Raw genomic sequence first — 13,679 nt, forward strand, 5'->3', positions numbered from 1 at the left:
TGTTGCGCTGCTGAGCTCAAGGACGCGGGTTTGATTCCCAGCCGCGGTGGCCGCTTTTCTGATGGAGGCGAAAAGCAAAAACGCCCGTGTGTGCGAGATTTCGGCACACGTCCAAGCAGTACTGACACCAGATTTCAAGGATAACTACGTAAAAAGCTTCCTTTGTATATGGAGATACCCCTTCGGAAGTTTAAACCATAGCCATTCACTAGAACAAATTTAAAGGGGGGGACACTGAACTTAAAACAGCTTGTTTTAATTTTTAAGTAAACTCTGCAAAACTTGCCAGTCTTTCTGCTTTTTTCCCGCTAATTTCAAATATGTCAGTTTTTGAGTAAAGCCAATTAGTTGCCAAAATAATTTCAGATAATTAGCCATTTTTGGAGGAACAACAGACAGAACAGTGTTGGTCATAAAACTGTAACCTTTTTATTTTGCCCTGAGGCTTTGCCACTCGTTCATTTATTCTCTCCACCAGGTGGCTGGCGGTGCGATTGGAGTTCTGTGGCAACCTGATAGTGTTGTTCGCGGCCCTGTTTGCAGTCTTTGGCAGCGACCATCTAGACGGCGGCACCGTCGGCCTCTCGCTCTCTTACGCGCTCTCGGTAAGTCAAAGAAAACTTCCTCGTTTGGTTAACTTCGGCCCCGAGTAGAAAGCTGGTTTTGAAGAACCAGCGTGACAAGAGAATATGTAACCATTCATCATCATCATCGCAGCCTATCTACGCCCACTGCAGGGCACAGGTCTCTCCCATTAATTTCCAATTACCCCTTACCCCGGTCCTGTGCTAACTGTGACCAATTTATTCCCGCAAACTTCTTGATCCCATCTGCCCATCTACCGTATAATGCGGAATATAGGTAGAGGCGGAATATAGGTCGACCCCCTTATCTTGTAGCCGAAAAATGCAAAAAAAAATAATTAGATACCAACCATTGTTTTATTGAGACTATAACTTGTTTCGTCTCAGATTACTCATTTAAAACTGTCTGAAGTATCGTCGGACGACTGCTTATGGCTCGCTGTCGCCCACCCAGCAGGTCGTCCTCGGTGCAGTCGAGGGAATTGCTTATGCAGCACTTCTTAAACACTCACAAGACCATGTCATCGTGAAGCGAGCGCAAAGCATGGGACACTCGTGTGCAGACCGTAGCGACAGCCAGTCTGTGCAGGTGGTCGGCAAACATCTTGGGGTATCCATTCGTAGAGACATCGCACGACGCTAGCGGACAAAATTTGCCCCTTTGTACAGCAGCACTGGTGCATAGAGCAGCGCCCATGAATCGAGGTCGTCGGAGCGTTGCATACCGAGAGCTGCCCCTTCAGCTAACGCCGCTAGCAACACTTCTTGGTGATACCGAACTGGCGCAAGGCAGACGCGTCATTGGCCTTGGAAAACCCCCACCCTTTCTTTAAATGCTGCTGTGAACTGGCACCAAGTGCCTAAACTCATTTTGAGCAAGAAGAAAATAGCACGCACACACTCGCCGACAGCGAGAGAAGCAACAAAACAAAGATGGCGTCGCGTCCGATTGATGGTGGTGGCGATGGTGCCTTTGGGGTTTGGATGGGCTCGATGGGCTGCCCGGTCGCCAGATGACAACTGCCAAATGACTGCAATATAGGTCGAGGGGTGACTTTTCGGCAAATTTTTCTGTAAAAAATCTCGACCTATATTCCGCATTATACGGTAACTTTCTGCCACCCACTGCCACGCTTGCCTTCTCTAGGGACCTGCTCTGTTACCCTTAATGACCAATGGCTTTCTTGCCTCCGAATTACATGCCTTGTCTGCCCACGCCCATTTCTTCTTCTTAATTTCCACTAATACGTCCTTAACACGCGTTTGTTCCCTCACCCACTCCGCTCTCTTCTTGTCCCTTAATGTTACACCTATCATCTTCCGTTCCATTGCTCGCTGAGTCGTCCTCAGTTTAAGTTGAACCCTTTTAGTGAGCCTCCACGTTTCTGCCGCGTTGGTGAGTACTGGTAAGATGCAGCTGTCATACTCTTTCTTCTTCAACCATACAGTTCACCTAATGGTAACATTAATGTCTGATGTCTTGTCTTGCTAGTGCAACTTTGCTGCCGCTATTTTATGACTGCCCTTTGTTTCCCGATTAGATAACGGCCACTATGAACTGGATGGTGCGAATGAGCTGCGAGTTTGAGACCAACATCGTAGCCGTCGAGAGGATCATGGAATACACCCGTTCGCCTACCGAGGTGAGTGGGCATGAAACATTCTCCCTGTGCACGGCTAGCTTTGGAGATTTTATGGGAAGTAGGGCTTAGTGAATGGGGTAGAACAGAATCTCTTCATGTACGGCAACCGGGGTGAGGGAATCGACATTGGTTTATGTGTCAAAGGCACAGGTGATCATCACCAGCAGTTATACAACGGGAATCATTGCAGTCATCAGCAAAAAGTAGCACGCATGATGGTGTGTTAGTTGCAGAGTCATGGAGGTAGAGTGAAAAGTAAAGAGCCTAGAACGGTGCCTTGCAGAACACCATGTAAGACCCTTGTTGCCATAGCTGCACTATATAATTTCGTAACACAAGGAAGAGGGTGTCAGTGGCTATGATTCAAGGTAAAGACAGCAGACAGTTTGTGAGAAGGAACTGCCAGCTGTTATTGAAGCTTGTTTAATATGTCTGCATCGAGCAAAAGCTTTTCCTACATTCGTATGTTCAGCACATGTCTTTGTCTACACTTCTTTTGGTCTCCAAATCCAGCCAAGATCTCCCTCTCAATATGGGAGTGGCATCACTAATACGCAGTGTAGATCAGAAACAAAATCTCCATGCAACCGTCAAAAGGCCCAGTTTTGCACCTGTATGAAAAGTTACTTTCAGCAAGGATTTTAGCACTGTCCTTGGCATTTGAAATGCCCTACCCTTGCATACTGTGTTCCGACCCATTCTTCCGAAAGTAGAGGGCTGAATACATTTTTTATGGTGCTCTTTTGACATGCTTGCTCTAAAGGTAAATCTGTTTGCTTGACATTTCTTTTCGTCGCACGTGAATTGGCTGCAGGCTGCTTGGGAGATTCCCGAGAAGAAGCCCCCAGCGGAGTGGCCCAAGGATGGAGGTGTGCAGTTCCGAGACTACGCGACCCGCTACCGCGAGGGCCTTGACCTCATCATCAAGGACATCACCGTCTCCGTAGCTCCCGGTGAAAAGGTGGGGTGACAATAATCTAATGACTACATGGTGGCTAACTATTCCTTCACCTGTATTTGCTTTTTCTCTTTTTTTTTGTATCTTGCATTTTTGTTGTATAATGATGATGGTTGGGTTTTTATGGCGCAAGGCCGACTAAGGGCAAAGAGCGCCATTTTTGTTGTATAACCAAAACCCCCATATGTTATACCCTGAAAGGCCTTTAGGGTACTGGAATAAATAAATAAATAAAAATAAATACATAAAGCTACCGAAGTACTTGCGATCGTTTGTGGCAAAATTTTTTCTGTTCTCATTATTGTTATTGTAATGTTATTATTTTTGTAACAAAATTTTTCTTCAAGGCAAATTATGTTGCTTTTCATTTTGCAAGCAAAAGTCCGACGTCTATTGGGGTAAACACATCTTGCATTGTGAAATTTATTGCATCTGTGCATAATGAGTTCAGCTTTCAAGAAAGCTTGAGAGCATCAATAGTTCTGAAATGTCAGAATGTATTGCATACCTGGCTTCAGCCAAAATAGACCGCATGCCTTGTTACAAAATGGCATAGCGCAACTATGTCGACAAGGGACGTTAATTAGACCCCCAGGTCGCCAAAATAATCCGGACCCTTCCACTATGGCACGCCTTATCACCTGCGATGCGTCAGCGCGTTAAACCCTACAATGAAATCAACTCTGGCGACAAGGGTATTACCTGGTGTTCTGCAAGGCACCGTTCTAGGTCCTTCACTTTTTAATCTTTATCAATGACTCGGAGCCTAACGCACCATCATGCGTGCAACTTCATTAATTATCATTATCATTGTATAATTTCTGGTGATGATAAACTGTCCCTTCGAGGTGACCTTAATCTCGCATACAGCTGGTGTGATGCATGATTGCTGGTGCTAAATTTAACTCAATATGAACTTCATTTTTCTTGCTTCGTAAATGACACGTGCTCATCTAGACTACAACATATGAATGTCTGGGCATTATTTGTACACCAGATCTTGTCTGCTCCACATCACTGAAAGGAGTGACCTTTTTTATGCGATATTAAACAGGCATGCTTGCGTACCAAGCTGACTTTACAAACGCATAGTTCTTTTCATCAGCCACCGCAGTGTTCCTTCTTTGTGTCACCGCACCCTGCCTTACCTAGCGGGACTCCTTCTCCTGCTCTCTCGCAGGTGGGCGTGGTGGGGCGGACGGGTGCGGGCAAGAGCTCGCTGATGCTGTCGCTGTTCCGCATCGTGGAGCCCGCCAAGGGCAACATCCTCATCGACGGTGTGGACGTCACCCAGATAGGGCTGCACGACCTGCGCTCCAAGCTCACCATCATCCCCCAGGCAAGGAAGGGGGATGATGGTTAATGCAAAAGCGTTATATGTTACGTGTGGAGGTGCCCTTGAACACCGTTGAAAAAAAAAAAATCCCAGGCCATCTTTACTCTTGTGAAACCCGGGGAGGGGCAAAGCATGCAGTGCATAAGTGTATTATTGATGCCTTGGCATCTTTGCCGACGGAGATGAAACCGTCAGGAGGTAGAGGTATACAGCTTGGCTGTAAAAGTCTTGTTTCTTCGAAGCACAAAGTGTTCTAGTGCGAGGCGTTGGAAAACGAGTGTGTGTGGGTGTGGGTGTGTGTGTGCGCGCACACACACACGCACACATACACACAGAGACAGAAACAGACAGAGCTTTGAATATAAGGAATGGTATGACTTTGAGACTGCGGATATTGGAAACAAAAACTCGCCTTGTATTCGAATAAATACGGTAATATTATCTGAAGGTGGGACATATACGTCCCACTGTCCCAGAAAGGCATAGTATGTGTGTCCAGCAGTGAGAACTCTCCCTTGTTGGCCAGTCAGGTGTGACACCGCACTCCCTCTCAGCTAGTTGAGCTGACACTACTCTTGCCCTGTGCAGGACCCGGTGCTGTTCTCGGGCACGGTGCGCACCAACCTGGACCCATTTGGGACCAAGAGTGACAGCGAGATCTGGGCGGCCTTGGAGCTGTCCCACCTGAAGACGTTCATCTCGGCACTCGACAAGGGGCTCGAGCACGAGGTCCAGGAAGGGGGCGAGAACCTCAGGTGCCTCTTTGTTCCTTCTTTCACTTCCTTCCTGTTCGTCCCCTTTTCTCTTCCCTACACACATGCTGTATTTTCACGCATATAGCCCGCACCAAAATTGCGAAAATTTTAGGGGTGTGTGGATTATATGCGAGGTATTTCTTTTGGTGCAGCTTCATCGCGATGCACGTTGGGCCGTGATGTCCCAACAGCAGCAATAGCGACTAAGCCCCTGTTATCCTATTGGCAGTGCTTATTTTGCGCACACAGCTCAACGACATGCCAACCTGAAAAAATGTACACGGCAAGTCATCCAGTTACGTAGTCAACTAGGTGTAATGTGTAATGTTGCTTGAGTAGCAGCTTTGGTCTATCCTTTTATGTATCAAATATGCGGGCAGTATGAGGGATATATATATATTATTTTTTTATGCATCGACGGAAAGTGGGGATGTGGGTTATATGCAGGGGGAGGCGGGTTATACGCGCGAAAATACGATACCTTTCCTGGTGTTTGTTGGGTTTTAGAGTGAAAGCTTTCTTAGCAGGACTGATGCCATCCTATCAACAAGCTAATGCATTTCCCCACAGACTGGTTCGTCGACCAGAAGGCTCTGATAAGATTTTTAGACGCAAGGTGTGCGTAAAACCGGGCTTCCGTTGTGTGCAAACGGTTACTTGAAAATTGCGAAAAAAGAATGGTTCTGTATAAGACAATGCACGAATTGATCCTGAAGGAGGGGTGCAGTAATATTCCTTTATCTCATCATCATCATGTATTGGTATAGCCTGTATTCAATGGTGTGGAATGCATGAATTACACTGAAAAAAGGTGAAATGTGCGAGAAAACGTTTGTCAAACTTGGAAAAATCTCCTTTCTGGCCCATATTCCCCTTGAAATTGCGCATTGTTGTGCTCGTAGTAAAAATGTCAAATACAAGCCATTCGATGGAGGCAAAAAGCTGAAACGCCCGTGTGTTTGAGATTTCGGCGCACGTTAAAGATCCCCAGGTGGTCAAAATTAATCCGGAGCCCTCCACTACGGCACGCCTCATCGCCTGTGTCGCGTCGGCGCGTTAAACCCCACAATCATCATCAACAGTTTGGACTCTCTCTTGGAGAGAGTGCAGAGGGCTTTAGTTCAGCTACAATGATAGGTCTGACAGGCACTGTTGATTCTACTGCACCGAAGATAACCAACAACGGGGCAGTCTTGAGGGTGGGGGAGGGTCCCCGAGTATCAAGACATCTGCTCTGCTTGCAGCAGTGTGAGGGCTATGCATTTCTTGGAGATTGTTCCGGAGCCTGTGGGAAATTTGAAGCATTGCAGCCCTTGGCGATTGCTAAGGGCTGCAATGCTCGACATTTTGCTAATAGAATAAAGATGATTCTATTGTGAATTCTATTCTATTGCTTTTCTTTTGATATATCGCTATAATTTTATTGACAACTATATTACTGGACAATTGCTAATAGAATTAAGAACATCAGCAATAAGCAAGACAGTGAAATTCCTGGTAATGCCCTGCATTTTGCAAGGAAACAGTTTATGCCGGTTCATGGGGTTCACACCTGCCAGAGCTGCAGCTACTGAGGGGCTAAGAGCACGAACACTTGTTTTGTCGTCATTACTGCTTGACAGCTAAAAGCGGTGGGAAACTATTTAAAAATACTTACGCTACATTTCGCTAGTTGCAAGTTTCGATTTGTGGGTAGCTGCTGACAAGTCAGCCTGAACCGTCGTGTAATTACTGATAGCATTGTTGCCTGTCCATAGGCTCATGATAGCGAATCATCATAGCCATTCTGACGCGTTTGATTGAAAGGAACTTTTTGATGTTAAGGGGGCAGACTGGTTTTAGAGCTATTCTTTATATTTACTAAATTTAATGAATCTGCACAGCATTATGGACTTTTGTGTGCTGATTTCAAATATGCAATTATAGTTTTGCAAGTTGATCAGCATTGAGATAATTAATGATTAATTGCCATTATTTTGGGCCACAATTACAAAATAACAACTCCGTACATAGCGACAATTGCCATGTGGCTAGGCAGACAAGTTACTAAAGAATACAACTTTCAAAGAACCTTCTTGATTCAGGTATGTTTGGTCGTTTTACAATGCACTGAACTTCACTCCTCCCGTGCTGTGCCAGAAATGGCTCACAGGTGGTGCCAATTGAACGCAATAATAATTTTCCAAAGCCTCAACTTGAAAATTTGCTTCCAACATTGTATCCTCCACACATTTAGGTATCGGAAGGAAAAAAGAATTACAGTCGTACCTGTTCTGGGGGCCAATATATCAAAGTGCCATTTTACCATCGAATTCTGCACAAACTGAGCTATAGAGTAAACTTTAAAATGCTACTTACTATAAAATATGGTGCCTTATGATGAGGAAATTTGCTGACTGATAGAAAATGGCTGTGAATGCCGAAAATGCTATTTTTCAGAAAACAATTTTTTTCACCGTTTTTCAGCCCCAAAAACGCATCTGCCCCCTTAACTAGTTTGTCTTCACAAGGCCTTGAAGTGCACCTGTTTTGCACAGCAGTGGGCGATTCGCGAGTGAAAAGGTATCCTTTTTCGAATCAGAAAATGTCCCTTGTGCACCCGATGTCACTCATAAGGTGCGATGTTCGCCTTTGTGTGCGCAAACGAGAAAGGGGAAAGAAACCCTCTGTTCCTCTAATTGCGATGCAGCGTGGGCCAGCGGCAGCTGCTGTGCCTGGCGCGTGCGCTGCTGCGGAAGTCCAAGGTGCTCGTGCTGGACGAGGCGACGGCGGCCGTGGACATGGAGACGGACGCGCTCATCCAGCAGACCATCCGCCGGGAGTTCCAGGGCTCCACCATCCTCACCATCGCCCACCGGCTCAACACCATCATGGACTACGACAGGTTCGTTCGTCTCTCCTTCCCACCCTCGCTGTAGAGGAATAAACAATCGGGCTACTGTATTTGCACGATTCTGACGCGCACCTTTTTTCGCTAAAAGTAGCCTTCGAATTTGTGTGTGCGCTGCAATCGGGCTCGAAACCGAAATCGGCTTCAAAGCGTCCAGCGGGACGCCGTGGACACAAACTCCTCCCAAAATCCAACCCAATCCAATCCCAAACAATCCATCAACATCGCGCGAGTAAATATTGGCGTACCCGTCCCCCGACGGGCATACCTTAACCAGCTGTTGCACATATTTATTATTAAATTATTTTTTCCCGCTTAAGTTGCTTTTAGAATTTTTCATGAGAAAACTTGCATGCACGTTACAATCGGACGCACGTTAGAATCATGCAAATGAGGTAGTTGGTGGTGGTTCTTGAACATCTTGAGGTAGTGCAAACTCGACACAGACACAAGAAGAAAGCAGACAGACCACAGTGCTTGTTCTTGTGCCTGTATTGAGTTTGTGTGGCTTCAAGACGTTACCTTGCTGCCATGGCCTTAGTTTCGTTCATTATTAATAGTAAAAGTCTTGCTCTGCAGAAACCCAGAAAAGCCATGAGGCAATTTGTGGTTGTGGGGCTGTGTACCCTGCTGAACTCCTACAGTTGTGTTTATAGATAGAGCTCCCAGAGGCCCTGCAAAAGAAAAGCATTGGGAAGGACATTGGGCAATACCAAAGGCACAGTGAGCTTTATTGTCCTGCTTCATTTTTTAAGGCAGTTTTTCAACCTACAAATACAAATGATCAAAATGCATTTTTATGTTAATTCAATCAATAGAAAACTTATAGAAGTTTTCAAACACGCTTTTTTTTTACAAGCTTATTACTGAAGCATAAGACAGTAACTGCAAATTTAGCTTTTCTATTGAAAAGAGGAAAATATTTGCTTCGATTCAGTTCAAACCTCTTATTCGCTTCGTGCTCGCTTCAACAGCAGAAAACTCAATTTCCACAGGCATTGTATACACATCACGACATGTCAGGTGTACAATCTTATTCCTGGTGGTGACGCGGAAAGAGATGTGGGTTGTTCCCGTATTGGACAGTGGACTGATACGGGACTGGGATACGGGGCTGGGATACAGGACTGGGAGCCAGTACGGGATTGTGCGGGTCCACAGAATTGTGAGGGCAGTGCGGAATTGTAATTCAGTGTCCATAAGTAGACAGTTTTATGGAGGCACGTGGTTGAAATTTGCTGACATGGGAGGCCTCCTGCATTGCAATGTGCCGGGCTTCACATTCCGCGTTTACCCTTGTTCCCATGGTGATCACCCCAGGTTAATCGCCTTTTCAAAGCCTTGCTTTCAATTAGGAGGGTACTCTGGTGCTTTCAACCGCACCTCAGTTAGCTTTATACTTTAAGATTTCAAATATCTAAGCAGGGTTGGGATTTGTTGGAGGGTGGGGGTGGGGGGAGGGCAATGAATGCCCCTTTCAATACTGCAGTCAGAGGGGCCGTATATTAAAATTTAACTTCTAAGTGCAGAGCACTTTAGGGGCTCGCCTTGTCGTCGTAGCTTGCTCGCTAGGCCCAAGTAGAGCCACACGGCGTTCCGTCGTCGCAGCGTAACCCAGAGGCTTCGAAAGTCAAGCAGTTTATATAGTCATAAGCGTTCGAAACTCGTGAACCGCTGGCGCTAGTTACACATCTCCCCGTTGTTTAGCGCAAAAAAACTGTACGTACATTTGCGGCAAAATGTGCGTAATTGACCGGCAGCGCCCGCGTTCATTTAGTTATAAACGCTCGTTGGGTTGGTTTTTACGATAGTAAGCGAAAAAAGTGGCAGTGGAATGCCGGCACGTGCGGGGAGAAAAGCACAAAGAGACCAGAACTCCCGCTGGCATAGTTTCAGGCAGGGCGCACGTGAGCACTACCTAGGCGGGAAATTTGAATTGCATTGGGTGGTAGCAGTGAGCGGATAACTGCAATACAGCCCATTGTGGCGAATCAACGCTGTGCACTTCCGACAGCTTTCATATTGAGTGGAACAGCTATAATTTTTTTACTTGGCTTTTGCGAGATTGGGGAAACGTCAAAAGGATACTCAGTCCTTGTCCTAAGCTGTGGGAGGGAATTTCTGTACCTTTAGCATTCCATTCACTACGTTTTTTTTTACTTTTTCGAAATGTGGCCCCTTTGCAGGATCTTGCTGTTGGAACAAGGTCGGGTGGCGGAGTTCGACACGCCATCCAACTTGTTGGCCTCTCCAAACTCCATCTTCTACGGCATGGCCAAGGATGCCGGCCTCGTGTGACGAGCCGGCACGACCTATGCACATTGTTCATCACCTTCTAGAACTGCACCCCATCTCCCTCCTGCTCTTTCTATCTTTACAACGAGCTCCTTCGCCCGAACAAGACCATCTGGCGCCGTTTGTCGCCATGTTGGGACACTTAGGAAAGGGAGGGAGATGTGTTATATTCATTTATTTGTACTGCCGTGCACCACTTTAGAGAATTTGTTCCAGTTTTCTACCATGCGTTTGGCGTGGTGTGCCCCAAGGCTGTACTTTGGTCCCGTTGCTTTTCATCAGCTCCTGCACCCCTGGTGTCAACGTTTAAGATATTGTAGGGATGTTTTCGCTGTGCTGATTTTTTAAAGGTTATTTCATAATGGCAGGAAAATAAGCTGCTTCTGAAATTTGCCGCGATGATTTTGTGAAGGGCAGAGCAGTGTCTTAAGAATCTCGAGCAATGTTTCACTGGGTTGCTCCATGACGATATAATTATATCGAATAAAACATACAATGTGTCAAATAAATGGGAACTTGGGCTGTGGCAAGCCCTAGTGTGAGAATGGGGTGATAATCATCTCGAAGAGTGATTGTATCGGTTGATGTGTAGATGCTTGTAGATTATTTGGGGAGGAGAAACTTGGAGCAAGAAAAGCCTCATTTAGACTTTCCATGACGCATCGCCAAACTGCCTTGTGTGATGGATGCTCCGTCCCACTATAAATATTCTGCAGGTTTTGCATTGCAGGCCTCATTTCTACGTTTTGTTTAGTTTTGTTTGCGAAGTGTGGAATCCCCCACTAATAACATTGTAGTAATAACTGCAAGCTGAAGGGCATTCCTGATGTCAAGTCTTTTTGCATTAGTATGAGTGCGGATACACCTGTAATGCTAATGCCTAAACGAATGACATCACTTGGCAACACTGCCTATCTTGGGGACAATATAGGTTCTTATTATTAAATTTTATCACTCTATGGCTAAACCTGCTTCTTCAAAAAAAAAGAGTATTTGTAAGTTTAACTGCCGAACGAAAAAAAGACAAGCAGGACTAATTTCGAAGTTATCAGCTGTGCTGTGCGCCTTATATGGTTATCCCTCTCGGGGGAAAAAATAGGTCATCATTTTTCACTGAGTGTTACTGTGGCATTATTTTTTCCCTACGTATTCGATACTTATTCATTGCAGTTGTATCTCGAGTCTCAGCATTGTACACCATTCAGTACTTTAAATCCTTGTCACGTGAGGGACTGTTATTTTTTGTTGTGTTCCGATATAGCAGGTTTTGTTGCCCACACTGCGGGACCTGTTCCTTAGTGTCACAGTTGAAATGGCCTGCACCTTTGCTGTATTCCTTTTTTAGTCCAACCAGCCTTCCACAAACACACAAACGCCGCCTGCCCGCCTTTCATTCTCGCAAAGTTTTTGTATCTACCTCGGAATTGTGTATAGCGTGTTCAGACAACTGTTCTTACATGAAATATGCTGACTTGCTAATCAGATTCGTTTCAGAAATGTATACGTTTCGCTTTTGAAAGCCCATTCTGTCGTAGCGGTGTGCGTGCCTTTTAAAAGGCCGTTGTGGCCTGCTGTATTGAATCAGCTGACTTTCAGCGCTGTACCAGTAGTCCCGTATCGATACGGAAGTTTGATACGGCACTGCCATACGGGACCTGTATGGACCTGCTGTATCGCGCTCAAATATGTCGCGAATTTTGAACTCCGTTCGCAAGCAGCAAGAGCTATTGAACAGCCATTCTAGCTTGAAGACACTCGTAGCTACCAATACAAAGGGTTTGATCTTACATTGATTAAAACCGAAACTTTTAAGATGCAGGGTTCCCTTTTTTTTGTTTAAAATTCTTCGGCCACAAGTATTCAACCACCAAATGATCTAATAAGGGCATCAAGTGGGGCCTTATGAGCCGGTGGTATTCTGCCTCTTTCCTTTCTCTTAATTCTCTCAACACACACACACACATATATATTGTATACATAAAACAATATTTAATGAGCATTTTCCACCTGTACGCATGCTAGAAAGATGAGGCTGTCTGAGAAAGCCAGTGTGATACTTCTTGCGCGTACTTTGTACCATAGTTTTAGGACGTTTGTACTTTATGAATACAGGGGGCCGCAATGTTTGCGCGGCCCGCGCTTTTTGTCGCAGACATTGAACGTGGCTGATAGGTGGAGGAGAGAATGTCCTTTTGTTTGTCTTTTTACACGTGAACAATAAAAATGACATTTTCACAATGTAGAGAAGCGTGTCTGTGAGATTTGTCGTCGACACCAGCTGCGTGAACTATTCGTGCGGCTAGCAGGCGTTGGTTCAATAATTTGCTGAACTATGGGGCGTGAAATGCTTCCCTCTGGCCGGCTTTCTAAACTATAGTCATCTGCAGTTCAAATGAAGTCAACGGGGACCGCAAAAAACCTTGGATTAACCGAACTTCCAGTTAGAGAGCACAATAACAGCATTGTTCTTGCTTCTTACTCAAAATAACGGTGCTTCTTATTCAAAATAACTTCCAATTACGCTTTGAATTATGGAGTGATTTCTTTCATTGGATTGCTTGTGAAATTGCTGGGACCATCACTTCACTTCCAATTAACCGAAAATTGCAGTTATGCCACTTCAAAATATGGAGAGGCAACTGTATTGGTTCAGCAGTTCATGAGGTTTCAAATGTGAGCGTGTTGATGCTATTTGAAAATGGAAAGTATGGAGTTTGCTTTGGTTACATGCCCGAACTGTCTCCTAGTTTTTTGTAAAAAGCGTTTTGTCTTGTGAGGAGGCAAGTGCCCAGCCTTGCGCATAACACATCTTAAGAATGCCAAAGCCATCTATGGTGTGGCATGTAGGGCAGACTTTTCACGGTGCATTTTGTGGGTGAAAGACCTTGTGCGGCACCGTGCAAACAAGTTTTGAAGGAGCAAACCAAATGAGGTTAGGCACAATTAAGACATTGGTTTTGTTTAAAAATAAACAAGGGCCCTAAAATTTCTCACGGTAGGGGCAAATATACTAGACAGACAGGAGCACTTAGGATGCTGTCAATCCTTGGCGTTCTAAGCTATCACTCTAAAATTTTCGACCAGCTCTTGTAGGCCACTGACGGATCTGCGAATGAAGCTTCGCATGATACTTTTGGCAGCAAACATGTTTCTAGGGCCATTTTGATTCATTTAACAAATAATAAATAGTTCAGAACTGTCGGCTCTAGGGAATAAAA

The 13,679-nt window shown here is 45.3% G+C and overlaps 1 protein-coding gene across 1 annotated transcript in view; it reads left to right on the forward strand.

Annotated features, from left to right (window-relative positions):
- Mrp (Multidrug-Resistance like Protein 1) overlaps positions 1-12,708 on the forward strand; it is a 76,725-nt gene extending 64,017 nt beyond the window's left edge. The window contains exons 22-28 of the mRNA XM_077674022.1: positions 479-605; positions 2,126-2,227; positions 3,042-3,188; positions 4,366-4,524; positions 5,110-5,276; positions 7,966-8,160; positions 10,353-12,708. Coding sequence (XP_077530148.1) covers positions 479-605; positions 2,126-2,227; positions 3,042-3,188; positions 4,366-4,524; positions 5,110-5,276; positions 7,966-8,160; positions 10,353-10,464 — 1,009 coding nt within the window. The 3' untranslated portion in view covers positions 10,465-12,708. The remainder of the gene's footprint in view (positions 1-478; positions 606-2,125; positions 2,228-3,041; positions 3,189-4,365; positions 4,525-5,109; positions 5,277-7,965; positions 8,161-10,352) is intronic.
- The last annotated feature ends 971 nt before the right edge of the window (positions 12,709-13,679 follow it).

Source organism: Haemaphysalis longicornis, unplaced genomic scaffold (assembly GCF_048455015.1).
Source record: "Haemaphysalis longicornis isolate Haplotype H1 unplaced genomic scaffold, Haemaphysalis longicornis Haplotype H1 scaffold_6, whole genome shotgun sequence".
Taxonomy (NCBI): Eukaryota; Metazoa; Arthropoda; class Arachnida; order Ixodida; family Ixodidae; genus Haemaphysalis; species Haemaphysalis longicornis.